Source organism: Paramisgurnus dabryanus, chromosome 10 (assembly GCF_030506205.2).
Source record: "Paramisgurnus dabryanus chromosome 10, PD_genome_1.1, whole genome shotgun sequence".
NCBI classification, from domain to species: Eukaryota; Metazoa; Chordata; class Actinopteri; order Cypriniformes; family Cobitidae; genus Paramisgurnus; species Paramisgurnus dabryanus.
The window spans coordinates 5,486,146-5,511,981 of NC_133346.1; the positions used below are offsets into that span (position 1 = coordinate 5,486,146).

The 25,836-nt window shown below is 40.2% G+C and overlaps 3 protein-coding genes across 3 annotated transcripts; all 3 read right to left on the minus strand.

Moving 5' to 3' along the window:
* Positions 1-166: 166 nt before the first annotated feature.
* Positions 167-1,154, minus strand: LOC135739025 (trace amine-associated receptor 4-like). The gene has a single exon (XM_065257281.2). It carries the CDS (start codon positions 1,130-1,132, stop codon positions 167-169), a length of 966 nt encoding a protein of 321 aa, XP_065113353.2. The 5' UTR covers positions 1,133-1,154.
* A 7,113-nt stretch (positions 1,155-8,267) lies between these two features.
* LOC135746803 (trace amine-associated receptor 13c-like) lies at positions 8,268-9,236 on the minus strand. Its single transcript, XM_065265500.1, has one exon. The coding sequence runs from the start codon at positions 9,234-9,236 to the stop codon at positions 8,268-8,270; it is 969 nt and encodes a 322-aa protein (XP_065121572.1).
* Positions 9,237-16,883: 7,647 nt separating this feature from the next.
* Positions 16,884-17,852, minus strand: LOC135746794 (trace amine-associated receptor 13c-like). The gene has a single exon (XM_065265494.1). It carries the CDS (start codon positions 17,850-17,852, stop codon positions 16,884-16,886), a length of 969 nt encoding a protein of 322 aa, XP_065121566.1.
* Positions 17,853-25,836: the final 7,984 nt, after the last annotated feature.

The following is a 25,836-nucleotide window of genomic DNA, read 5'->3' on the forward strand; positions in this document are numbered from 1 at the left end:
ATACAGGGCCTACCGAGTACCCTAATGGTATTATTGTTAATATGGCAAATTTAAGCCCTGACAAATGTAAGCATAATATCTTGTGGTGAACACCATTGACTGATTCTAACAATGGCAGTAAATCCAGAACCTTAATTATTATTATAATGAACAAGACCAATAGAAGTTATGCTGGTTTACATATTTTGGATAGATTTAGGATGTGTTTAACTGATGTTCTAAACCAGGGGTAAAATATAGCATAGATGAGAGGATTTAGAGCTGAATTAATATACATTATCCATAATATAAAATAGGCTATAACAGAAGTCTTGCTTGTGATTGGTGTTAGAGATAAACTATAATAGGGAATCCAGCAAAAAAGATAAACTGTCACAATGATTCCTAATGTCAGAGCGGCTTTACTCTCAGATTTCCTCTTCACTGAACCTTCTGTTAGATGTTTTCCACTCCTCATCAGAGAGTTTATAACTTTCACTTGCTGATGTGCGACATAAAAGATTCTCAAATATAAAGTTATAATGACAGTACAAGGAAGCAGGAAAGATACAAACAGGTCAGTGATTTTCCAGTCAAAATTAAGCATAAATATACATTCTCCTGTACATGTGGAAGTTGTTTTTGAGGAAATTAAAGCTGAAATGTTATAAGCTGAATAGCAGACCCAGGAAACACAGATAATAATTATTGTTCTAGTCGTTGTTATTTTCTGTGGGTACAGTAAAGGGTGACACACAGCCACATAACGGTCAACAGCTATTAAAACTAAATTACTCAGTGATGTAGAAAGGAGCAATCCTATGATTATTAAAAACAGTCTACAGATAGTGTCTCCAAAGTACCAACATGTTTCAATCAACCTAATTGCCTCCAAGGGCATGATAATAAGTCCTACGAGCAGGTCAGACACAGCCAGAGAGAGAATGAGCATGTTGGTTGGAGTGTGAAGCTTCTTGAAGTGAGAGATGGAGATGATCACCAGCAGATTCAGAAACACAGTCCATACTGACAGCAATGAAAAAAACACATACATGATATTGTATTCATGTGTGGAGCGTTTTGTCTTGATGCATGATGAGTTAATGGCAGGAAAGCAGTATTGAGTCTCATGATCTTCTGTCTGATAGGCCATGAGTGAAGTCTCATCCTGTTAAGAGTTTGATCTGATCTCCTTACTGTTCTTTCATTTATAAAGTATCTGAATCAGACTGACTCAACCCATTCACCACCCACTCTGATGCTGCATAATGAGTTCAACTTTTTTTTTAAGTGTAAGCTGAGCACAAACTAAAACCCCATTCACACAGACCTTTGGTCCCAGAAAAGAACCGTAAAACAATCTGAGATTGTTGCCGGAAAGAAGACCTAGTAAGATACACGAAAAACCTTCTGTGTGAACAAAAAGCCAAAACAATGCCATAATGGGCGTGTCGCAGTGAGGACGTGAGCGTCATCACAACAAAAGTTATGGTTCAACTTTTTAAAACGAGAGATTTACATGTATATCAACATTCACAACGAGAAATGTCGCAAACTAGATTGAAGTAGTTATAAGGAAATGATAAATGAGATGCATAAACAATGATGCGCGCTCATCCCAAGAAGATATATCGTTCAGCTCCTCAAAACGGGGGTGTTAAATGCATATTAACAATCACGATGAGAAATGTCTGAAAACTGGATTAAAGCAGAGATCAGGGAGCTCGTCAAATATCCACTCTAGCTGAGATAATTCACCAGCATAGAACGGCGCGTCACGCGCTCCTCTAAAGTCTTATCATAAACAAAAATGCAAGCGAGTGGTTTCTGGAAAGAGAAATAATAAATAATATGCAGTGCTGGGCAAGCTACTTGGAAAATGTAGTGAGCTAAGCTACCAGTTACTTCACATTAAATGAAGCTTCACTACACTGAAGCTACCCCCCTGGGAAATGTAGCAAGCTAAGCTACATCAATAGTAGCTTGCTACATCCAAGCTACTTTTTTTATTTTTAACCAGTATTATTATGTAATTATTTATTCAGTTTCAATTTATCATTTTGGTAATTATAGGCAATACAAGCACAATGTAGGCCTAGGTACTTCACATTTTGGGGCTGTTTGCTGGACTTATCCTACTCCCAGAATAAAATGCATGTTTGAGCTGCCTTTATTCAAAAACACCTGGCCCTGACATATCTTAACACAAGGGTCTCCAACGTGGGCCTGCAGGCAGCAGGTAGCCTGCACAGAGTCTGTGAGGTGCCCGCCAAAGCACATTCTATTAATAGTTTCAATTGTAATATTTATTACATGTTTTTATATTAGCTGTTTTTATATTAGCTTGGCTTGGTGACATAACCCAGTCAGAGGTTGAGCACGAGTCTTCACAGAATGCGAGTGGTAATGTTTTGTATGATTGAAGGCTGCACAACTCGAAAATATGGAACAAACGATGTCCTGTGTCGATTCAAATGACGCGCTTATTCTCAAATTCAGGACGACTTCAGAAATGTTTGGAAAATTGTAGCTTGTGTGGAAGCTACCTCACTACTTGGTCAAAAAAAGAGCTTAGCTACTGAAAAGCTATTTGATTTAGAAAGCAGCTAAGCTACCGCCAAGCTACTGAAAAATGTAGTTAAACTACTAGCTTCGCTACTTGTAGTGAAGCTACTGCCCAGCACTGATAATATGCAAACTTAAGACGCTGCGTAGAAGATAGGGCAGGACTTTCAAGAGGTCACGTGTCTTTCCGGGACCTTGCAGATGCCGGCAAATCATTGGCAGTGTGAATGAACAAAAAAATCAAACGATCCTGGAAAAATCCAGGATGCATTTTCCGTGTATTTTCCGGAATGTCTGTGTGAAAAGGGCTTAACAGGTGGTATGGTTATTTGTAATACAGCTACTTTAAACAGGGCCCAGTGATCTGTGCTTTTGGTCTTTTTCTCTTACTGTCAGAAGAAAATCTTCTCTGAATTTGTGAAAAGTTGGGTGGGTACAGTAAGTCACCAAATCTAACCTTATGTTCTTTTCGTCACTAGCTGTGTTTGTAATGGGTTTAAATGTTCAATCTGAATAAAATTGCTCCATGTAATCACTTCATTTGGATAAAAAAAACCAACCCGATTAAAAATCTAATCCGCTTTAGAGGGGTGGCTTATACCTTTGTAATCCACTCAAAAGGACATGTAAACACTTGCGCCCTTAAGAGGATGGCTTTCCATCTCTATGTCCTTGGATGCATCAGGTTTCTACCTCCTGCTTACTGGCACAATCGCTGCCTCGAGTGCTTTGGGCACCAGCCCGCCGAGGCGGCGTTCATGAGGGGATTGGTTCACATTGTGAGAACATGCCTCTAAAAATGTTGCGGTCACGGCTCTCATCTTTTATTGCAAGGACGGAAGTCACAGAGTCTGCTTCCCGTGCTGGTCTGTTCTGTGCAAGTGCCACCAGTCTCCACAAGTGCCACACTTGCTTATACCTGTGTGTTCAGGACAGGAACCGGTGTTTCCGCCCTCGGACCGTCTCACTGTTAATGTTTCGAATAGAGATGAGGATGAGTAATCTGTCGCGGTGTTGGTTGGGTCCTCTCCCCTTGATGGGAGCGGCTTAGCGCCTTAGCCTGATGTACCTGCAGGATGGCTATGGTGTGCAGTGCAGAAGTGGCTTGACCCCCAGCAGTGTAAGCCTTCAACATGAGTACTGATTTACATGGAAATTCACTTTGTGCAATTTCATTGCCATTTCACATATCGGTCAAAGTAGATTGGCACTCAAGAGCAAAACCACTACTGTCGCCATCGACACAATGTCTCACGCTCTCCATGAGGGAACCTTGATTACAGTCGTAACCAATAGGTTTTTTAAAGATACAGACTTAAATCAATTTCAAGCATGCTCACCATCAAATATGACATTGTGATATATGAGAACGGATTTGGTCTATCAATAGGCGAGTGTCTCTAGATCAGTGGTAGGCAACGTCGGTCGTGAAGTGCTGATGTACTGCAGAGTTTAGCTCTGGTTCTAATCAAGCACATCTAAACAACTAATCAAGGTCTAAATAATCACCTGAATACTACAGGTAGGCAAGATTTTATCAGTGTTGGAGCTAAAATCTGCAGGACATCGGCACTCCAGGACCGATGTTGGCCCTGCTCTAGATTCAAGCCAATAAAAAATCTTCTAGGAGGAGCTTGAAAAGTAGGTTCATAATAAGATTAAAAATGGTTCCCAAAATGTTCCCACGGTTTCCAAAATGGCAGACAGGAAGTAGGTTTGACCAGTGTTGGCAATGTTACTTTAAAAAAGTAATTAGTTATAGTTCTTAGTTACTTTTCAAAAATAGTAACTGAGTTAGTAATTTACATCATTAAAAAATTACTAATTACCAGGGTAAGTCACTATTGTCACACAAAGTCTCGGAGTCAATAGCAAGTTCACAAAGTTTATTTAGAAAAATGGATAGAGAGAGGGCAGAGCAAAAGTCAGTTCTCTAGAGACCACACACAACGACCACCTTCGACTCACTCTGGATGGTATCACTGCAGACGGTATGATGCACACGCGACTGCAGGAGAGAGTGAGACGGAACTGAAGATGAATAATCCACTCTGACCTTGACTGGAGAGCCACCCACGCACACCGCCGAAGATAACGAGTACAATCACCACACACGACAGAGGGTATGATGCACAGTCGACTGAAGGTGGGTGAAAGGCGGAGATGGAAGATGTAAAATCCACACAGTTCGTAGATCGGAGAAAATTCACTCACGGAGGATAGTAGTAGCCGATGAAACCCGGAAACAACTGGTGTACCGCCTAATAACGAAGCGAACCAGCTGTACCGGGAAACAGTCAGAGTTCAAATGTGGTCAAGTGCATATAATCCACAGGCGTGTAAACTCCGGGCAAAGACGAGCCTGCGGACGCCGAGAACCAAACCTGGGATCAGATGAGAGAGAGAGAGAGAGAGAGAGAGAGAGAAAGCACAGAGACTTCCAACAGGACAAGGCAAGGTCTGTGACCGAAAACAATGAGCGCGCGACGAAAGAGGACGGTGTGCTATTTAAAGAGAAACATAAACGAGACACCACCGGTGAACAATTACCAAACGAGCTAGCAGGGCTAGTGAACACATGAGGAACCGTCACCCACAGGTAAATAAACAAACACACACCCACCGATCACCCAGGAGTCATGACAACTATTGTATTACTTTAAAAAGTTCAATTATTTCAAATAACTTGGATGCCCCCAATATTAAATTTGTTAAATGAATGACTTGGACACTAAAGAGAAATCACTAATTGTGTTGCAGCATGTGATAATGTGAGGTGCTTTATCAGAATTACAGATGTGGAGAGACTCTTTCTTACTCTGCATAAATTGCACGTTACATAAACATTCTTGCCTTTCTTACATAAAATTCTTGTATAAAAGTAGTGCTTATTATACTTTGTGTTTGCGACCACTACATTTGAGCTCGTTGTACTTGTGTTTGTGTATGAACTCTGCCTGCCTCTGGTTGGCTAATGATGGAAATTCAGCCGAACATCATCAGTTATGTGTCTCCCACCCCTCAACACACACTCCCACACACACAAACACACACTAGAGAAAACATTGCCTGTCTGAATGAGAGCCTACTCGCTTCAATGAGATTAATTATAGTAATGCGCAGCATTTTAATGTCAGTAATGGTAACAACGTTATAACGGGGGAAGCGGTAATTTATTTGATTACTCGTTACTGAAAAAAATAACGCTGTTAGTAACGCCGTTTATTTATAACGCCGTTATTACCATCACTGGGTTTGACTATTACATATTGCGTACCATCGTACTCTGATGAATAATACCAAGATTTGTAGTGATTCGTAAATATCTGAACTTAATGCAAAATTAAAAATAAATGATGCCCAGTGTGACACACCACAAACCACTTAGTATTGTTTGAGCATGGGTCAAGGGATCTATTAAGACCACTCTCATGATTTTAAACTTATGTTTGCAGCAAAAAGAGCAATTTTTCATATCTTGACACCACTAGGGGACACTGAGATGAAATGATGCATGTACCACAAAAGTTTTGCGAAGATACAGCCTCATTTCTAATCAGGCGTGCTCGCCACTGAATATACAAAAACATGGAAATGTATTCTATCGAAAAGCTTTTGGTTTGAGTTAGAGACTCCTCTGTTGCTACAGTATAGTAACTACTGAGACAGTCCTCTATATGTGACCCGTCACGGAAACCAGGGGCACAAGTCGGCAGCACAAGTTTCGAGAAAATGAGAAACAAAGTTTTTTTTTTCAAAATTTGTGATTTTCGTTTTATTGCAGAATCTGTTAGTTGAGATCACGAAGAAGCCTCTCCATGTTTGAGATAGCAGTTTTTGTATATTTAAAAGCGTACATTTTGCGGTTAAAATAGGCTTGTTTTTCCGGAGATTCTAGCGTGCAGCGGGGGGCGTCATTGTCTGTGTGTATATTTACATACTGTATAAGCTTGTGTTTTCGCCTCCGCCCCCAAAGGGAACAGCGTGACTACTAAATAAGGATAGTTCGCCCAAAAATGAAAATAATGTAATTAATGACTCACCCTTATGTCGTTCTAAACTCGGAAGACCTCCGTTCATCTTCGGAACACAGTTTAAGATGTTTTATTGTTAGATTTAGTCCGAGAGCTTTCTATCCCCTTCATTGAAAATCTATGTATGGTTTCCATGTCCAGAAAGGTAATAAAACATCATCAAAGTAGTCCATGTGACATCAGTGGGTCAGTAAGATTGTGTTGATGCATCGAAAATACAGTTTGGTCCAAAAATAGCAGAATTACGACTTTATTCAGCATTGTCTTCTCTTCCGGCTTGAGCGTGAAGTCACGTGACTGTAGTGACGCGACTGCCCTGTTCCTCAGACATGTTTGCTAAGTTTTGGGGCAGAACAAATAACAGTCAGCCGCATCGTACGTCAGCCACGTCACTGACTTTATGCGGCACCGCAGTGGGATGACGGCAAAGTATCGCGAGAGCTCTTCAAGAAATCTTACGGAGTAGTTTAATTTCGACTCGCTCTCGCGGTACTTTGACGTCATCTCTATGTCAGTTCTTGCAGCGCAGCATGAGTCCAGACACACAGACGTTACACAGATATCGTTGTATTCTTCATATAATTGGCTACATGTTTTGTCTATCAATATTTTCCATGAAGTCATTGGCTGATGGAGGAAAGAGCGAGCCATTGGTAACATCTCTAAAGGATGTCACGTTTTCGACGGCGCTGTTTGGATGATCTATTATACCACTTCCCTATTTTAAATACAAACTTTGAAGGCGGGTTCATGTGTTTAACGGAGTGTAAGCTCATATACCCTTACATGTTACGATTTAAATAGTCTTCAGATTATATATTATATTGTATTACCAGACATTCATGCGAAATCTGATGTAAACAATCTATATTTCACGGATTATACGCATTTGTGGACAAATATGGTCATTGGATAATCTGAAACAGACTGGATTCGACTTGTGATCCCCACAAAGGTAAAAGAGTCATGTTTATTTTTGCGGGTTGTCATTTGGTCATAAAATACTACATATGATGCTAGAACATCTCAAAAAGGGTTTTACAGGGGGTATGGCTTAGCTAAATGAGATGTAAATGAGCCCTATTGTCTCCCCCAGCTGAAAAGAAGAGTCCCTTTCGTCTCGATTTTCTCAGTTTGAGTATTTCTGAGTTCCTATATTCAAATGGCCACAACTTCTCCAAATCTTATCAGATTTCCATGTGTTACACATCGTTGGAAAGCTTAGAAACTGCACTTTCAGAATCACTGAATAACTCAAAATGCCCAGATCCGACTTGTGTCCCTACTTTCCGTGACTGGTCACATATGTGTGCCTTTATAATTCAGATATTGTGAATGTTGTCTGCTTTAGGCCAGTGGAAATACAGATTCAGTGTATTTTCTGCAGGCATGTGTCATAGGTGTTCACAGAAAGGTTGACAACTCATTCTACAGTAAGTGTAACATTTACACAGAAACTATACATCTTTTCATGACAGGGATAAGACATTTTTTGATCTACAATGTGCAGTCTTGAACATACAGTAATGACTAATTTTCTACTTTATTATTAATGTTAATGCTTATTATCCCATGAACTTATGCACTGCTAAAGCAATGTTCTACCACTGAGCTATACAGGAGCTTACAGAGCACCCTGATGTAAATTCAGAACCTTTATTATTATTATAATGCCAAGACCTGTAGAAGTTATGCTGGTTTACATATTTTGGATAGATTTAGGATGTGTTTAACTGACGTTCTAAACCAGGGGTAAAATATAGCGTAGATGAGAGGATTCAGACCTGAATTAATATACAACATCCATAACATAAAATAGGCTATAACAGAAGTCTTGCTTGTGTTTGGTGTTAGAGATAAACTATAAAAGGGAATCCAGCAAAACAGATAAACCGTCACAATGATTCCTAATGTCAGAGCGGCTTTGCTCTCAGATTTCCTCCTCACTGAACCTTCTGTTAGATGTTTTCCACTCCTCATCAGAGAGTTTATAACTTTCACTTGATGATGTGCGACATAGAAAATTCTCAAATATAAAGTTATAATGACAGTACAAGGAAGCAGGAAAAACAGGAACATGTCAATAATTTTCCAGAAAAAAGTAAGCATAAATATACAATCTCCATAACATGTGTATTTACTTTGTGAGGTAGTAATAACAGCTGCAATGTTATAAGCTGAAGAGTAGAACCATGAAACACAGATAATAATTATTGTTTTAGTTGTTGTTATTTTCTGTGGGTACAGCAGAGGGTGACACACAGCCACATAACGGTCAACAGCTATAAAAACTAAATTACTCAAAGACGTAGAGATGAGCAATCCCATGATTATTAAAAACAGTCTACAGAAATTGTCTCCAAAGTACCAACATGTTTCAATCAACCTAATCGCCTCCAAGGGCATGATAATAAGTCCTACGAGCAGGTCGGCCACAGCCAGAGAGAGAATGAGCATGTTGGTTGGAGTGTGAAGCTTCTTGAAGTGAGAGATGGAGATGATCACCAGCAGATTCAGAAACACAGTCCATACTGACAGCAATGAAAAAAACACATACATGATATTGTTTTCATGTCTAGAGCGTTTTATCTTGATGCATGATGAGTTAACAGCAGGAAAGCAGTATTGAGTCTCATGATCTTCTGTCTCATAGGCCATGAGTAAAGTCTCATCCTGTTAAGAGTTTGATCTGATCTCCTTACTGTTCTGTCATTTATAAAGTATCTGAATCAGACTGGCTCAACCCATTTACCACCCACTCTGATGCTGCATAATTATTTCAAATAAAAAAAAATATTTAGGTGTAAGCTGGGCACAAACTTACAGGTGGTATGGTTATTTGTAATACAGCTACTTTACACAGGGCCCAGTGATCTGTGCTTTTGGTCCTTTTCTCTTACTGTCAGAAGAAAATATTCTCTGAATTTGTAAAAAGTTGGTTGTGTACTGTAAGTCACCAAATCTAACCTTATATTCTTTTCGTCACTGTGTTTACGTGGACATTTGTAATTGGTTTAAATGTTCAATCTAAATAAAATTGCTCCATGTAATCACCTCATTCAGATTAAAAAGAGCCAAACCGATTAAAAATCGAATCCACTTTAGAGGGATGGCTGATACCTTTTGTAATCCGCTCAAAAGGACATGTAAACACTTGATATGATGGATAACTAAACTGGTATGCTCTGTGATGTGCAATCTTTTTCTTCATTGGCGGTTGGCAAACCCACTGAAAGGTGCATTTCCACCACCGACAGGAGTGTGGAGCATATGCACACATGCAATGACGTAGAATTGACGTAATGACGTGTGACGCAAAGAACTCAAGTTTGTTTGGTTAAAGAAAGTCACATGAAGTGATTGTCTTTTCAGTATTAAAATGTTCCTATTCTCCTTCCAATCACCTGTAAAGTTATACGAGATAGTGTTGTCCGGTCAGTCCATGATTTATACTCACATCCACAAATGTGTGTGTTTGGATTTTTTTCTATGCAGATGAGGGTTTTGTCACAGGTAGGAGTGGACCACAGATGTTGTGAGTCTCGCCCCTCCCTAGTTTCCACCTCGGGAAGGTCCCAAAAGCACCCCAATGACCAGACACACGAGAGAGTAAGTAACAAATAAAACAAACTTTATTAAATTATTTAAAATGAAGAAAGGGCAGGGGAAAGGGGACACTAAAACTATAACTCTCCGGGCGAGGGAGAGCGGGATTTCCAGAGTCGCCTGGACTCTCACGGGGACAGGGAGGGTAAGTCGCTCTGCTTTCTCAGTTCGTGTCCGTCTGTGACTTGCAGTGGGTATTCCTAATCAAGCTCTTCCTTTTTGTCCACAGCCGTTGCAACCCAATTCCTCCACTCCTGGCTCCTGGACGGAAAGGACGCACCCAGGTAAGTATGAAGGTAAGTATGGGGGAGAGCGGGTACCTGGGGTTGTTTAGTCCAACAGATATGTATCCTGCGGTCGTATACGGAGGCATCCAGTGAATCGGTGGGGTCCCAGGGGTCAGCCTAGAAAACACACATGTGAGTATTCGGCGGTTTAGGAGAGTACAAAGGGTCCAGCATTCCGTCTCCAGACTTAAGGGGGACTTCTACAGGTAAGTATAGAAGGTATTACTCAGAGTTCGCCACTTCAAACAGTAACACAGGAGAACCAGGTAAGTACATGGAACTCGTAGCGTGGATACTCAGATAAGTGTAAAGGGGCAATGCACTGAACTCATAGCTTGGGTGCACAGGTAAGCGTAATGGGGCAATGCACTGGGCTCGTAGCTTGGATGCACAGGTAAATATAAAGGGACAATGCACTGGGCTCGTAGCTTGGATGCACAGGTAAGTGAAAAGGGGCAATACACTGGGCTCGTAGCTTGGATGCACAGGTAAGTGAAAAGGGGCAATGCACTGAACTCATAGCTTGGATGCACAGGTAAGCGTAATGGGGCAATTCACTGGGCTCGTAGCTTGGATGCACAGGTAAATATAAAGGGACAATGCACTGGGCTCGTAGCTTGGATGCACAGGTAAGTGAAAAGGGGCAATACACTGGGCTCGTAGCTTGGATGCACAGATAAGCGTAATGGGGCAATGCACTGGGCTCGTAGCTTGGATGCTCAGGTAAGTGTAAAGGGACAATGCACTGGGCTCGTAGCTTGGATGCACAGGTAAGTGAAAAGGGGCAATACACTGGGCTCATAGCTTGGAAGCACAGGTAAGTGTAAAGGGACGATGCACTGGGCTCGTAGCTTGGATGCACAGGTAGGTGTAAAGGGGCAATGCACTGGGCTCGTAGCTTGGATGCAGAGGTAAGTGTAAAGGGACAATACACTGGGCTCGTAGCTTGGACATACAGGTAGGGGTCAAGGGGCAAATACACTGCTAGTAGCTTGGATATACAGGTAGGGGTCAAGGGGCAAATACACTGGGCTCGTAGCTTGGATGCACAGGTAAGTGTAAAGGGGCAATTGCACTGGGCTCGTAGCTTGAATGCACTGGTAAGTATTAAAGGGAAGTAACTTCAGCCTTACGGATATGACTCACCAACCCGGAGACGGCGGGGGTACAACTTTAGTCTCCAGACCTTCAACCCCGAGAGAGAACGTAGTCTCACACACACTTAGCGGATCCTCCTTACTGGGACAAATTCCTGGTGGCCACACACTTAGACAGGGATTCCCAACGTATCGTGGCATCGCCGATGCAAATCCTTAGTTTCGAGCCAAGGGCTCTGCAGCAACACACACAGAGCTTTATAAGCGATGACAATACTTCAGTGAGCAGGTAAATACGAATACATCACCACTGGACTCGGCCCAAGGGAGCAGGTGGAAGTACAAGGCAGGTTGCTGCATGTCGGGCCTCACACGGCCACAGGTAGGATCTCTCAGGCGGGTATCCTAGATTGAAGCACCCCACCAAGGATGTACTATATGAGTCGGCCTAACGCTTCCCTCTCCTCTCTTCCAGAGCGTGACCAGAGATCTAGATAGGGGCGGGCATCTGAAACACTCACAGCGTGTAATCACACACAATACAGCATGTCCACTTCTCCACACAGTAGTTGATCTCATTTTTACGCCTTAGTACTTCACACAATACTCACAGCGTACTCCTCTCCTCACAGAGTTCACAGCACCAACAGTTGGAAGGGATGGATTATAGATCGCCGTCTGGGTATGTATAAAGGTAACAGTCATCCTACGACACCAGGTCACTATCTTTCATCCAGAGCTTCCTCTTCGGCCTAAGGGGCGAGTGCTGACAACATTTACACACCACTGCACGTAAATCTTCAAGTGTAAACACAGCAATGACAAGACTCACCCACAGCAATCCACACACTCACGGTGACTTAAGGCCACACCGCCACAAGAGCTGGGAGTAGACCCGGGATGGCAGACAGAAAGGCTGACGTGAAGGATGGCTAGATAGACGTCACCCCGCAACCGTAATCCACCCAGCTGTTCTCCTTCGAGCCGTGCTGGCATACACTGCTCATACAAACATTCCAAGAGCTGTAACAATGCGTACTCACGGGTTCGTCGATCCACGACAATTCCCTTCTCCTGTCCGATGTCCACAAAGCACCCGACAGGGGAAACACTCTCCTTATCCTCCCCAACGTGTCCTTCAATGACGTGGATGATCAACACAGGAGACTGAAGAGCAAGCAGTGCATGTAAACACAAGGTTGCAATGAAGACTTCTTACATATATAGAACTCACTACTCCTTTTATTCCTCTTCGTGTGTGTGCTACCAAATCCACAATATCCTTAGTACGTCTCTCTCTCTTTCTTTCTCTTTCAGCCCACTCGTTGCTCCGTCTCACCTCCCATCTCGACCGGAATATCAACTACCTCTTCCTGTTCCTTCAATGCTCTTTTTATACTCTATCCCTTCCTTGATTCACCCAATCATCGATCGCCATGCTTATTTCCGCACCTGCCTGCAATGAAGCCCAAATTCGGTTGCCCAGAGTAACCAGGAAGTAGTGGTGCATCACGGATTCTCGTCCGGGCGGAACCATTAGTTGCCACTTTTAGTTCCGCTCTTGAAACACCCTGTGACAGTTTTATATGGGGTTCAGGTCTGGTGAGCTTGCTGGCCAGTCAAACACACCAAAACGATAGTCACTTAACCAACTTTTGGTGTTTTTGGCAGTGTGAGCAGAAGGGCCCAGCTTCTTTGACAATGAATGTTTCTGGCTTACCATCCTTGTAAAGGTTGTCAATGATTGTCTTATGGAGAACTGTCAGATTATGAACTGTCTTTTCCATGATTGTGTAGCCTAGTGAACCAAACTGAGAGACCATTTTGAAGGCTCAGGAAACCTTTGCAGGTGTTTAGCTGATTGGCACGTCACCATATTCTAATTTGTTAAGAATGAAATAGGAATAAAAACTAAAATGCTCATTGAAAAATGTAAACATAAAGCGCACCGTCAATACACAAAAGTTCCCTTTCTGTCGTTCACTCAAAGTTGTGTCGATGACAACAGTATGGGTTTTGCTTTTGAGAGCCAATCTCCTGACCGATATGTGAAACACCAATGTAATTCCACGAATGAAATTTGCATGCAAATCTCTGCCCTGTACATATGGGTATAAAAGGAGATGGTGTGCACTATTCAGTAGCTTTGTTCTTTGGAGCTTTTGCTCGTATACTTACCAGTCACTAGAAGAGCGATCCTGTATTCTCTACTGAAAACTTTAACTGTAAGCAGGATATCACGACAGCAGATCTGTCTTACTATTAGTAATCTCATCCCCTAGGCACTTTGGCAGTTTAACCAGAGCTTACCTAAACAAATGATTTTCTCACTGAGGGAGCCCCCTTTTAAGGATGGCTTTCCATCTCTGTGTCCTTAGATGCATCAGGTTTCTCTCTCCTGCTGACTGGCCCGATCGCTGCCTCGAGTGCTTTGGGCGCCAGCATGCTGAGGCGGTGTTCATAGAGGAGACGTGCTATCATTGCGAGAACATGCCTCTCAAAACGTTGCGGTCACGGCTCTCATCTTTTATTGTGAGGACAGGAGTCACAGAGTCTGCTTCCCGTGCTGGTCCGTCCTGTGCAAATGCCACCAGTCACCACAAGTGCCACACTTGCTTATACCCTAAGTTCGTGATAGGAACCGGTGTTTCTGCCTTCGGATGGTCTCACTGTTAATGTTTCGAATTGAGATGAGGATGAGTCATCTGTCGCGGGGTTGGTTGTGTCCTCTCCCCTTGATGGGAGCGGCTTAGCCCCTTAGACTGATGTACCTGCAGGATGGCCATGGCGTGCAGCGCAGAAGTGGCTTGACCCCCAGCATTGTAAGCCTTCGACATGAGTCCTGATTTAGATGAAAATTCCATTTGTGCAATTTAATTGCCGTTTCACATATCGGTCAAAGAAGATTAGATTGGCACTCAAGAGCAAAACCACTACTGTCGCCATCGACACAATGTCTCACTCTCTCCATTAGGGAACCGTGGTTACAGTCGTAACCGAGAGGTTTTTCAAAGATACAGCTTCAAATCAATTTCGGGCATGCTCACCACCAAATATGACATTGTGATATACGAGAACGGATTGGTCTATCAATAGGCGAGTGTCTCCAGATCAGTGGTAGGCAACGTCGGTCCTGAAGTTCCGATGTACTGCAGAGTTTAGCTCTAACTCTAATCAAGCACATCTGAATAACTAATCAAGGTCTAAAGAGTCACGTGAATACTACAGGTAGGCAAGATTTTATCAGGGTTGGAGCTAAAATCTGCAAGACATCTGCACTCCATGTTGTGTGCACACGATGTTGGCCCTTCTCTAGATTCAAGCCAATAAAAAAACCTTCTGGGAGAAGTTGATAATAAGATTCAAAATGGCGGACAGGAAGTAGGGTTGACTATTACATATTTAGTACCATTGTAATCGTACTCTGATGAATAATACCAAGATTTGTAGTGAATCGTAAATTACTGAACTTAATGGCAAAATTAAAAATGGAAGATGCCCAGTGTGACAGACCACAAATCACTTAGTATTGTTTGAGCATGGGTCAAGGGATCTATTAAGATCACTCTCATGATTTTAGACTTAAGTTTGCAGCAAAAAGAGCAATTTTTCATAGCTTGACACCACTAGGGGACGATCAGGTCATGACTGTAATGACATAAAGTTTTTTATGTCAATACACAAAAGTTTGGCGAAGATACAGCCTCATTTCCATCCTACGTGCTCACCACTGAATATACAAAAACAAAATGGAAATTTATTCTATTGAAAAGCTTTTGATAACTTTTCTGTGTCCCCAGATTTCTGTGGCTTTTAATTGAACCTTGATGTATTATTCTATGTTTTACTTCTGTATTATTGTATGTATACTTATTTTTTTACCCTATACAGCACATACCAAAGGTCATGCAAATTGGAAAAACACTCTAGGAAGAGTTGGAAAAAATTGGGTTTTTAGGAAAATTCAAAATGGCTGAACGCTTCATTAGAAGATAATTAAATAATTTTCTTTCCATGATTCAAGAGGCAGCAGTTATGAGCATGAACATAAGTGAAATTTTGAACTGTTGGTGGCGCTAAATGGTTTGAGTTAGAGACTCCACTGTTGCTACAGTATAGTAACTACTGAGACAGTCCTCTATATGTGTGCCTTTATAATTCAGATATTGTGAATGTTGTCTGCTTTAGGCCAGTGGAAATACAGATTCATATTTTCTGCAAGCATGTGTCATAGGTGTTCACAGAAAGGTTGACAACTCGTTCTAAATATAACATTTACACAGAAACTACACATTTTTTCATGACAGGGATAACCAATTTTTTGATCTACAGACAATGTGCAGTCTTGAACATACAGTAATGACTCATTTTCTACTTTATTATTAATGTTTAATGCTTATTATTTTATACATGTAGTCAATCGAATATCAAAAGAAATTTCTAAATTTCATGAGGGCAACAAGGCTGGATTTTGATCTCAATAATAAATATTTTCATCCTAGAAAGAAAGGTAAAGGGGGGCTTATTCATCATAGACATAGTAACAATATATTTGCTCATTTGACCTCTTGGATACTTACTAGATCAAGACAGAAATAAACCATCTGAGAAATCAATTACAGTAAACTCTGAAGGCCAATTATATTTGTTACGCTTTGCTATTTAAAAATGTGTGCAGGGTCTTGAGGGTCCTGTTAACAAATTCAATCTATGTAAGTAGATTGACAGACTGATGCAATAGTTGCTCTTCATGCAGGTCAGTGTAATGTCTTGCACGTTTATGTGAGAAATGTTCAGTTATCCAACAGTCATTTATGCACATAAAATAATTCATATTTCCAATTAAATTCAACATTAAAATTAGCTTTCTCTTATTAAGACATCTGTCCTGACAAATTCAGTTACTATTAAAATTAAATAAAACATTTATATAGAACAGTATCATTGTGCCTGAGTAGTAAGTGTGCATGTTTGCTTGTTTCATTTATAACTGGAATGTTGATTCTGATGGATTTAAGACTAAAAATGTGATTACTTATGTTGTTTTTATTAGTATACACATTTACACATGTAGCCTCTGATTTATATATTAGACCTGCAGTTTCCATAAGCATTTACACAGATGGCAGAAGCTTGTATCCAAAGTAACTTACAGTGCAGTACAAGGTACATTATACATATTATCACTATGAGTGTTGGTTTAGTTCAATCCCATGACCTTATGCACTGCTAAAGCAATGCTCTACCACCTACTAAGCACCCTGATGTAAATTCAGAACCTTAATTATTATTATAATGCACAAGACCTGCAGGAGTTATGCTGGTTTACATATTTTGGATAGATTTAGGATGTGTTTAACTGACGTTCTAAACCAGGGGTAAAATATAGCATAGATAAGAGGATTCAGACCTGAATTAATATACAACATCCATAACATAAAATAGGCTATAACAGAAGTCTTGCTTGTGATTGGTGTTAGAGATAAACTATAATATGGAATCCAGCAAAACAGATAAACCGTCATAATGATTCCTAATGTCAGGGCGGCTTTGCTCTCAGATTTCCTCCTCACTGAACCTTCTGTTAGATGTTTTCCACTCCTCATCAGAGAGTTTATAACTTTCACTTGATGATGTGCAACATAGAAAATTCTCAAATATAAAGTTATAATGATGGTACAAGGAAGCAGAAAAGACACAAATAGGTCAGTGATTTTCCAGTCAAAAGTAAGCATAAAAGTACATTCCCCTTTACATGTGTAATTTGTTTGTGAGGTAGTTATAACAATTGAAATGTTATAAGCTGAAGTGCAGAACCAGGAAACACAGATAATCATGATTGTTTTAGTCGTTGTTATTTTCTGTGGGTACAGCAGAGGTTGACACACAGCCACATAACGGTCAACAGCTATTAAAACTAAATTACTCAGAGATGTACAGATAAGCAATCCCATGATTATTAAAAACAGACTACAGATAGTCTCTCCATAGTACCAACACGTTTCAATCAACCTAATCGCCTCCAAGGGCATGACAATAAGTCCTACAAGCAGATCAGCCACAGCCAGAGAGAGAATGAGCATGTTGGTTGGGTTGTGAAGCTTCTTGAAGTGAGAGATGGAGATGATCACCAGCAGATTCAGAAACACAGTCCATACTGACAGCAATGAAAAAAACACATACATGATATTGTATTCATGTGTGGAGCGTTTTGTCTTGATGCATGATGAGTTAATGGCAGGAAAGCAGTATTGAGTCTCATGATCTTCTGTCTCATAGTCCATGAGTAAAGTCTCCTCCTGATCTCCTTACTGTTCTCTCATTTATAAAGTATCTGAATCAGACTGACTCAACCCCTTCACCACCCACTCTGATGCTGCATAATGAGTTCAACTTTAAAAAAAAATATATTTAGGTGTAAGCTGGGCACAAACTAAAAGGTGGTATGGTCATTTGTAACACAGCTACTTTACCCAGTTCCCAATTATCTGTGCTTTTAGTCTTTTTCTCTTACTGTAAAAAAACTTCTCTGAATTTGTGAAAAGTTGTGTGTACTGTGTACAGTAAGTCACCAAATCTAACTTTATATACTTTTCGTCACTAGTTGTGTTTACATGGACATTTGTAATCTGTTTAAATGTTCAATCTAAATAAAATTGCTCCAGGTAATCACCTAATTGGGATTAAAAATCTAATCCACTTAAAGGTGCAATTTGTAAGATATTTGCAGTAAAATATCCAAAAACCACTAGGCCAGTGTTATATATTTTGTCCAACTGATTACTATCAATATCTCTAATGTTTTCAACTACTTGTAAACCGTGATAAAATTGCCATTCAAAACATTGACACGGGGCAGTGCAGTCTCCTGTCAATGACATTAATATCCACGTGACCCTGTGTTACCGCCTTTACAGACGTAAAAAGCACATGACAATAGTGTCGTCGACAAATGCGGAAGTATGTGTTAGCGCCTGTCGGGCTACGCACTTGTTTATGGACTACCGTCTGCCGCTGGTTGTGTCAGCAAAGAAAGCTCCCGTAAGCGTACGGGCCAACCAAATGACCCAAGAAGAGTTTGGAACAAGATGAGAAAAGGAATGAGGATCAATATCGGTGTTGCATTATCTGGATGGAGAGAGCTTCACGACAACATTTAACTAGACAGAGATGCTGATCTTGCTTGTGTTTTACGTGACGGGTGAGTTGTTTTGATTTGTAACTCTTCAAAAATCATATGTTATTATATCGATCACAAGATTAGTGTGTAGACTGTAATCAGTGCGTCTTCCCACGGATGATATAATGCACATCAAGAAGTATTGTACAGCAATAAGACACCTCACAATCCTCACAATAAGATTTGTACTGTCAATACATTATGTGAAAAATCATTTTAGATTGTAAGTTTGAACACTTAATTCTGTGCTGTGTTAACACACGAATTTGGACTAATACTGTATAGGGTGACCATACGTGCCATTCTTCCCAGACGCATCCCGTCCAGGATTTTGTGTTCGTCTTCCGGAAGTCGTATTTGTCGACCGCATACGTCATAGAGGATTATTATTATTATTATTACAGAAAAGCAACCGTTACAATTTAAGGTAAGAATGAAACTACGATTGTATATCTTATGTTTTTAACTGAATGGCGTATGCGGTCAAGAAATACGACTTCCGGAAGACGCACCGAAATCCTGGACGGGATGCGTCCAGGAAGAATGGCACATATGGTCACCCTAATACTGTAACATCTATGACTAACAATTTCGTTTTGAACATCAAATATAAAATGTTATATTGAAATAAAATGATGTCATCAAACGCAACATTTATAAGATTTGGATATCTTATCCTTCAACGTAATTTCTCGTTCGCGTCTGATTAATGGCCGTCAGCGGTTGAGTTAAAGACTACAAATCCCATAATTCCATGTTGCTTCAGAGTGTCATTAAACAACTTTATTTGTTGTTATTGTGTTTTGGGGCCATCTAGTGGGAAAAATTCTACGTATTCCACCTTTAATAGGAGTGCCGTATACCTTTTGTAATCCACTCAAAAGGGCATGCAAACACTTGATATGATGGATAACTAAACTGGGATGCTCTGTGATGTGCAATCTTCTTCTTTTCTTTTTCATCGGCAGTTGGCAAACTTACTGAAAGGTGCATTTCCGCCACCTACAGGAGTGTGGAGTATATGCACACGTGCAATGACGTAGAATTGACATAATGACTTGTGACGCAAAGAACTCAAGTTTGTTTTGTTGAAGAAAGTCATATGAAGTGATTGTCTTTTCAGTCATAAAATGTTCCTATTCTCCTTCCAATCACCTGTAAAGGGATACGAGACAGCATTGTCCGGTCAGTCCATGATTTATACTCGCATCCACAAACGCGTGTGTTTGGATTTTTGTCTATGCAGATGAGGGTTTTATATGGGGTTTAGGTCTGGTGAGTTTGCTGGCCAGTCAAACACACCAAAACCATAGTCATTTAACCAACTTTTGGTGCTTTTGGCAGTGTGAGCAGAAGGGCCCAGCTTCTTTGACAATGAATGTTTGTGGCTTAAAGGGACGTCAATGATTGTCTTCTGGAGAACTGTCAGATCATGAACTGTCTTCTCCATGATTGTGTAGCCTAGTGAACCAAACTGAGAGACCATTTTGAAGGCTCAGGAAACCTTTGCAGGTTTTTAGCTGATTCGCATGTCACCATATTCTATTTTTTTAAGAATCAAATAGGAATAAAAACTAAAATGCTCCTTGAAAAAAATAAGCATCAAGAGCACTGTTAATATTTGCATGTAAATCTCTGCCCTGTACATATGGGTATAAAAGGAGATGGTGTGCACTATTCAGTTGCTTTGTTCTTTAGACCTTGCTGGTCTACTCAGCAGTCACTAGAAGAGTGATCCAGGACCGATGTTGGCCCTGCTCAAGATTCGAGCCAATAAAAAACCTTCTAGTAGGAGTTTGAAAAAGTAGGTTCATAATATGATTCAAAACGGCGGACAGGAAGTAGGTTTGACTATGACATAATTTAGTACCACCATACTCCTCATGAGACAAAGAATCAACACTGTTAAGCCTTATGACAGTATGGCAATTTAATCAAATACTAAAAGCATTTTTATGGATTTATTTACATCTCTTGACCACTGGGTGGCGCTGGCCTAAAGGTTTGCAGATGATCTCAGAACATGTCACTGATGAACAATACCAAGATTCGTAGTGATTCGTAAATTAATGAACTTAATGCCAAAGTAAAAAAAATGGACGAAAAAGGCCCAGAGTACCCATCTGTATTCTTCTCGTCTGTTAACAAGAAGAGCTGGGATATGTACCCGCATACTCACCGGACGTCTGCTGTACGCTTAACGCGAAGGACTCAGTGTATGGACTTCATGCCCCCGGAATATCCTACAGCTAAGAGTTGTTGTCTTTATCTGCATACGTACCTGTATACTTTCACCTGTTACGCCCTCTTGTGAGCCCAGGAAAAAAAAGTCTGGAGTATCCACCTGCCATCTACGGGTGAGAGGAGGAAGACAAGCCGGGAGTACTCACCTGCCGTGCCCAAGGCTCAATCAGAGGCGTACCCTTCCACGTTCCTTGGGTCCAAGAGGACGAGTCCAGGCATCCACGCTTGCCCCCCCACCTGGTTCCAGAAGTTACTTTTAGATTTCCCCTTTTTCCCCTCCCCTTTTTTATTCAATAAACCTTGTTATATTTTATAATTGTTGTCTGTCTGTTCATTGGGGTGTTTTGGGACCTCCTCGGGGTGGAAACAGAGGGAGGAGTGAGACTCCAGTTAGTGGTGGTCCGCTCCGACCTGTGACATTTACATTAAATATTTTGTTGTATATTGTAGCTACACCACCCCCTCTACCCTTTGATCGAGGTTCGTGTTTATAATAATAGTCTTGTGGGGTGGATTAGTTTAAACTAGGGATGCACCGAATTCAGATTTTTTGGGTTCGGCCGAATATCGAATCCACTGTTTAAGATTCGTCCGAAACCGAATATCGAATCCAACTCACATCCTTATTCCATTAACACAGTAAAACACATTAATGAAGTAAACAACGACCACAGCAGTGTATTTTTCATTTTATTGTTAAAAAAGGGTAGGCAACATTATGCCAGGATGACAAGTGGGAAAAACTATTTTGACAATTACCATAAGCCTATGCATAATGAAAGCGATGCGGTGTGATGCGCTAGTTTTTTTCAGGTGCGTCCACGAAACGTAAACCGCCCCTTAGGCTCACTGAAAAATTTTTTTTATCTCCGTCAGCACCCGATGTGTGTAATTAACGACCACATGACGTCGACCAGCATAGCGCAAGCCTAGGATTTGGTTTGGTGGAAAAAAATCTTCGGCCAAAAAGCCCAGTATTCGTCCGAATCCGAATCCTGGATTCGGTGCATCCCTAGTTTAAACTAATGTAATCGTCTGCTTTAAGCCAGGTTTCTGTTAAGCAGAGCACATCTAAGTTTTGGTCAGTATTTATTTCATTGATAATAGGTTCTTCATTGGTAAGCGATCTAATATTAATCCGTATGTGGTGTTCGGGTCTGTGGGACCCGTTTTTAATGTTTACTGAAAGAAAATGTATGCAATTAATTGTTGTTTTAACCTCAGATTCATTGGCCTTGGCTCATTTTCTATAAAGAACATAAAATAAACAAATTTATAATTACTGTACACTGTGTACCCCGCTACACATTTATATTACATATGTGGTGTTCGGGTCCACTGGACTCGGGGTCAATAAGAGTGTAAAAATTGAATATGCTATGTAACTTCACTCTGTTTTTCTCTTATCTGGGACTGCATGAGTGTGTTTGTATATTTATCTGTATATTTGTAATGGATGCATGTCAGAGTTTTGTCCTTCTACTCTTGCTGTAATGCCGTAAGGATAAAACATGTTATATCATGCATGAACATTTTTCTGTACCCACTGTCCCAAACACTTTACCTTCTGTCTAACAGGAACCATTTTACCATTATCTCCCTTACAAAAAATCCATAGTTTTATTGTTGTAAAAGAGTAGTAATCATGGTTATTTGGTGTATTGATTACCATTTGTAAAACCATGGGTTTACCACAAAACCTATGGTTTGTGTGTGTGTGCCTGGTATTTATTACGTTGTGGGGACCAAATGTCCCCCAAAGATGTGTGTGCATGAGTGTGTGAGAGAGAGTGAATAATAGAGAAAGTAAAATATTATCCATGTATTTTCATTATTCTAAATTGTGGCCAACAGCAACACATTGTTCTGCAATGTGTGTGGACATAAGATGGACACAGTATATGTGTATAAAATGCAAATAATGCATACACAACACAGTACACAGTAAAATTTGCTTCTTATTGTGTTGGCTGGCATGAACAGGTTATGTGTTCAGTGTGGATGATTTCTTATGATACGACATCTGTTCAGTTGAGGCCTGTGCGGTGTAGACTGACAAAAGCGTGTACAATTTCAAAAAGTTCAAAGAATTAAACATCAATGGGGATGAAAAACTTTGTTTAATTTATACTTATTTAAGACATGGTTTTTCCCCAATATTCCCCCAATATCTGGATCAGAATAGAATTTTCTTCTTTTATTTCATATTACCACAAAAATGAACGGCACTTTAGTTTATAAATAGGCCTCTACCAGTGGTAAATGACAAATATTAACAATAAATTCTGTCTATGTTACTTGAAGTAAAGCTAAAGTAAACATCTGTAAACAATATTACATACATTTGTATGACTGCATTGGTTTAAGATACTAATAATGCTTTGGGTCCACTAGACCCACAAGCATCGTCTAAGAAACAAAAAATATGAACACCACACAAGAGTTAAGAAGGCCGAATTTTAACATTTGAGTTATATTTGTTATTCTTTGCTATTAAAAATGTGTGCAGGGTCTTGAGGGTCCTGTTAACACCTATATGCTGCATCTAATCTACCAAAGCATCATTAAAAGTGTGAAAAAAAAACTCACATGCAAGTAGATTGACAGACTGATGCAATAGTTGCTCTTCAAGTGGGCCAGTGTCAGGTCACATTATGCACATAAAAATAACTAATATTTCCAATTAAATTTAACATTACAATCAGCTTTCCCCTATTTTTATAGAATAGTATCATTGTGCCTGAGTAGTAAGTGTGTATGTTTGTTTGTTTCATGTATACATTTAACTGCAATGTTGATTCTGATGGATTTAGGATTAAAATCTGAGTACTTGATTTTATTACTCTGAGTGTTGATTTTATTAGTATACAGATGTACACATGTAGCATCTGATTTATAAACTTGGCCTGCAGTTTCCAGAGCTGCATTTCCAAACATTTCCACAGTTGGCAAAAGCTTTTATCCAAAGTAACAGAGTTTATACAAAGTTATAGTGCAGTACAAGGTACATTATACATTATTATCAGTATGTGTGTTTCCTTCACTCTAAAAATGGCTGGGTTATTTTTTAACCCAAAATGCTGGGTTGAGTCTGTTGGGTTGTTTTGCTGGGTTAATTTTTAACATTTTAAACACTTTTTGGGTAGTTTCAGTTTTCTGGTTGTTGGGTTAAAACTGCTGGGTTATTATGCGGGGTTGTTTGAAGAGGCTCACGTGCTTCGCGCCTTTGATGTTTGAATGTGCTCAGCAACGGTCGTCGTGAAAGGACAGTCACTGGAAGCAGTTGTTTCAAGGTAAGTTTATATGTTTTTGTAAACATTTCATGAATATAAACAAGATTATAACATTTTGCGAGACAGCAAAGTGTTAATTTATTAATTTATAAGACGACGGGTGTAATTTAGAGGAATGATGACTGTTACCTCAGATCGCCATTTACACAAATTGACACGAATAATCGTTCTAAGATGTTTAATATGGCATATTAATTAAATTAATACAATTAATAAAATCGATGTTACAAAATCCCCATCATACGGTTGATTACGTTAACTCATGACAATTTCTGAAAGCCTTTAACAAAGCGAGTCAAAACCGGTACCGAGTCGACCTCCGCAACCCCACTTCGGCTTTTTGTGTCACACACGCGCATAGATTTAGCAATAGCGACACTATTAAATTAAAGTTGATGACAAACGAGTTGCTTTCTTGTCATTCGATATGGAAAGACATACCGCGAGGCGCGAGCACAAGTTAACTTAACCGGCGGCGGAGAATTGCGGAGCCGGCGTCTACTCTGTCAAGGACAAGCAGCACATTCGCTTCACAGTCGGTACGGCAGGTAACGCGTCAATAAATGAAAACGAAACAGCGTTTCCAAGAACCGGTGTCTTATATGTATATTGCTTGGTCCTCTCTTTTAAAATGAATCAATAATTTAAGTGTTTGGACATGAACTTGAATACATAAACGCATTTGTCACCAAGACACTGCGTGTCACTGCGTGTACAGTTTAACAAACATTTTTATGTGTTATATGAATGAAGATTATTGAGTCGTATTTAGTTACTATTTTACATTAATTTAATAATATTCTTGGGTTGTCTCCTGTGATTTCAAGTTTATATTGACCAACCCTCTGATCTGTGGCTGATACTGTATCAGAGATGTTATGTTTTTAGCAGAGATCAGATGTGATGTTGTTTTCCAATTCTTTTTTTCTAGAGTGTGCAGAGTTTTTATGTCCATCCATTGATGAGGCTAGCAAGGCCTTCATACAACTTCAGCCAGTAAGTATAACATTTAATAACTCCTATTTAAAATGTATTGGGAATGTCTTAATTATCTGCTGCATTTTAGTTCTGCAGCACTTTATTCTTTATAGTCAGATCATCATATATGTCAGTCTGTGTGGTTTGCAGCCTTTGTTGTTGGCACAACAATTTAAGGAGTGTAACACCAAAGTCTTATGCAAACCGACGACAGGCCATTGCATTTTTGGGGAAAAAAATCTCACACGTGGTGGTAATGCGGCCAGGGATGCAAAAGAAAGTCTTATAATTTTTATAAAATGTATAATTCACTTGGCCCACATGGTTTTCTGAACACTTAAATCTGATCATTTAGTTCAGACCACTAAAAGTTTTTTCCTCTTTTGTAGATTGCAACAAATGTGGTGGAAGTTCTTCTCTGGACAGAATCCTCGAAATCCTTTCCTTTATTTCCTGGCCATGGGAAACATGCAACAGATCTCTCAATTTTTTTTCTCTATCAGTCTCTCTGATGGAGCCAATACGGAAGTGACTTAAACTGCAATTCGGCCAAGATGGCGACGGCACGCACCG

Excerpts from the sequence above, each read along its gene's own strand:
- LOC135739025 (XM_065257281.2), bottom strand. The coding sequence starts at position 1,132 with ATGGCCTATCAGACAGAAGATCATGAGACTCAATACTGCTTTCCTGCC.
- LOC135746803 (XM_065265500.1), bottom strand. The coding sequence starts at position 9,236 with ATGGCCTATGAGACAGAAGATCATGAGACTCAATACTGCTTTCCTGCT.
- LOC135746794 (XM_065265494.1), bottom strand. The coding sequence starts at position 17,852 with ATGGACTATGAGACAGAAGATCATGAGACTCAATACTGCTTTCCTGCC.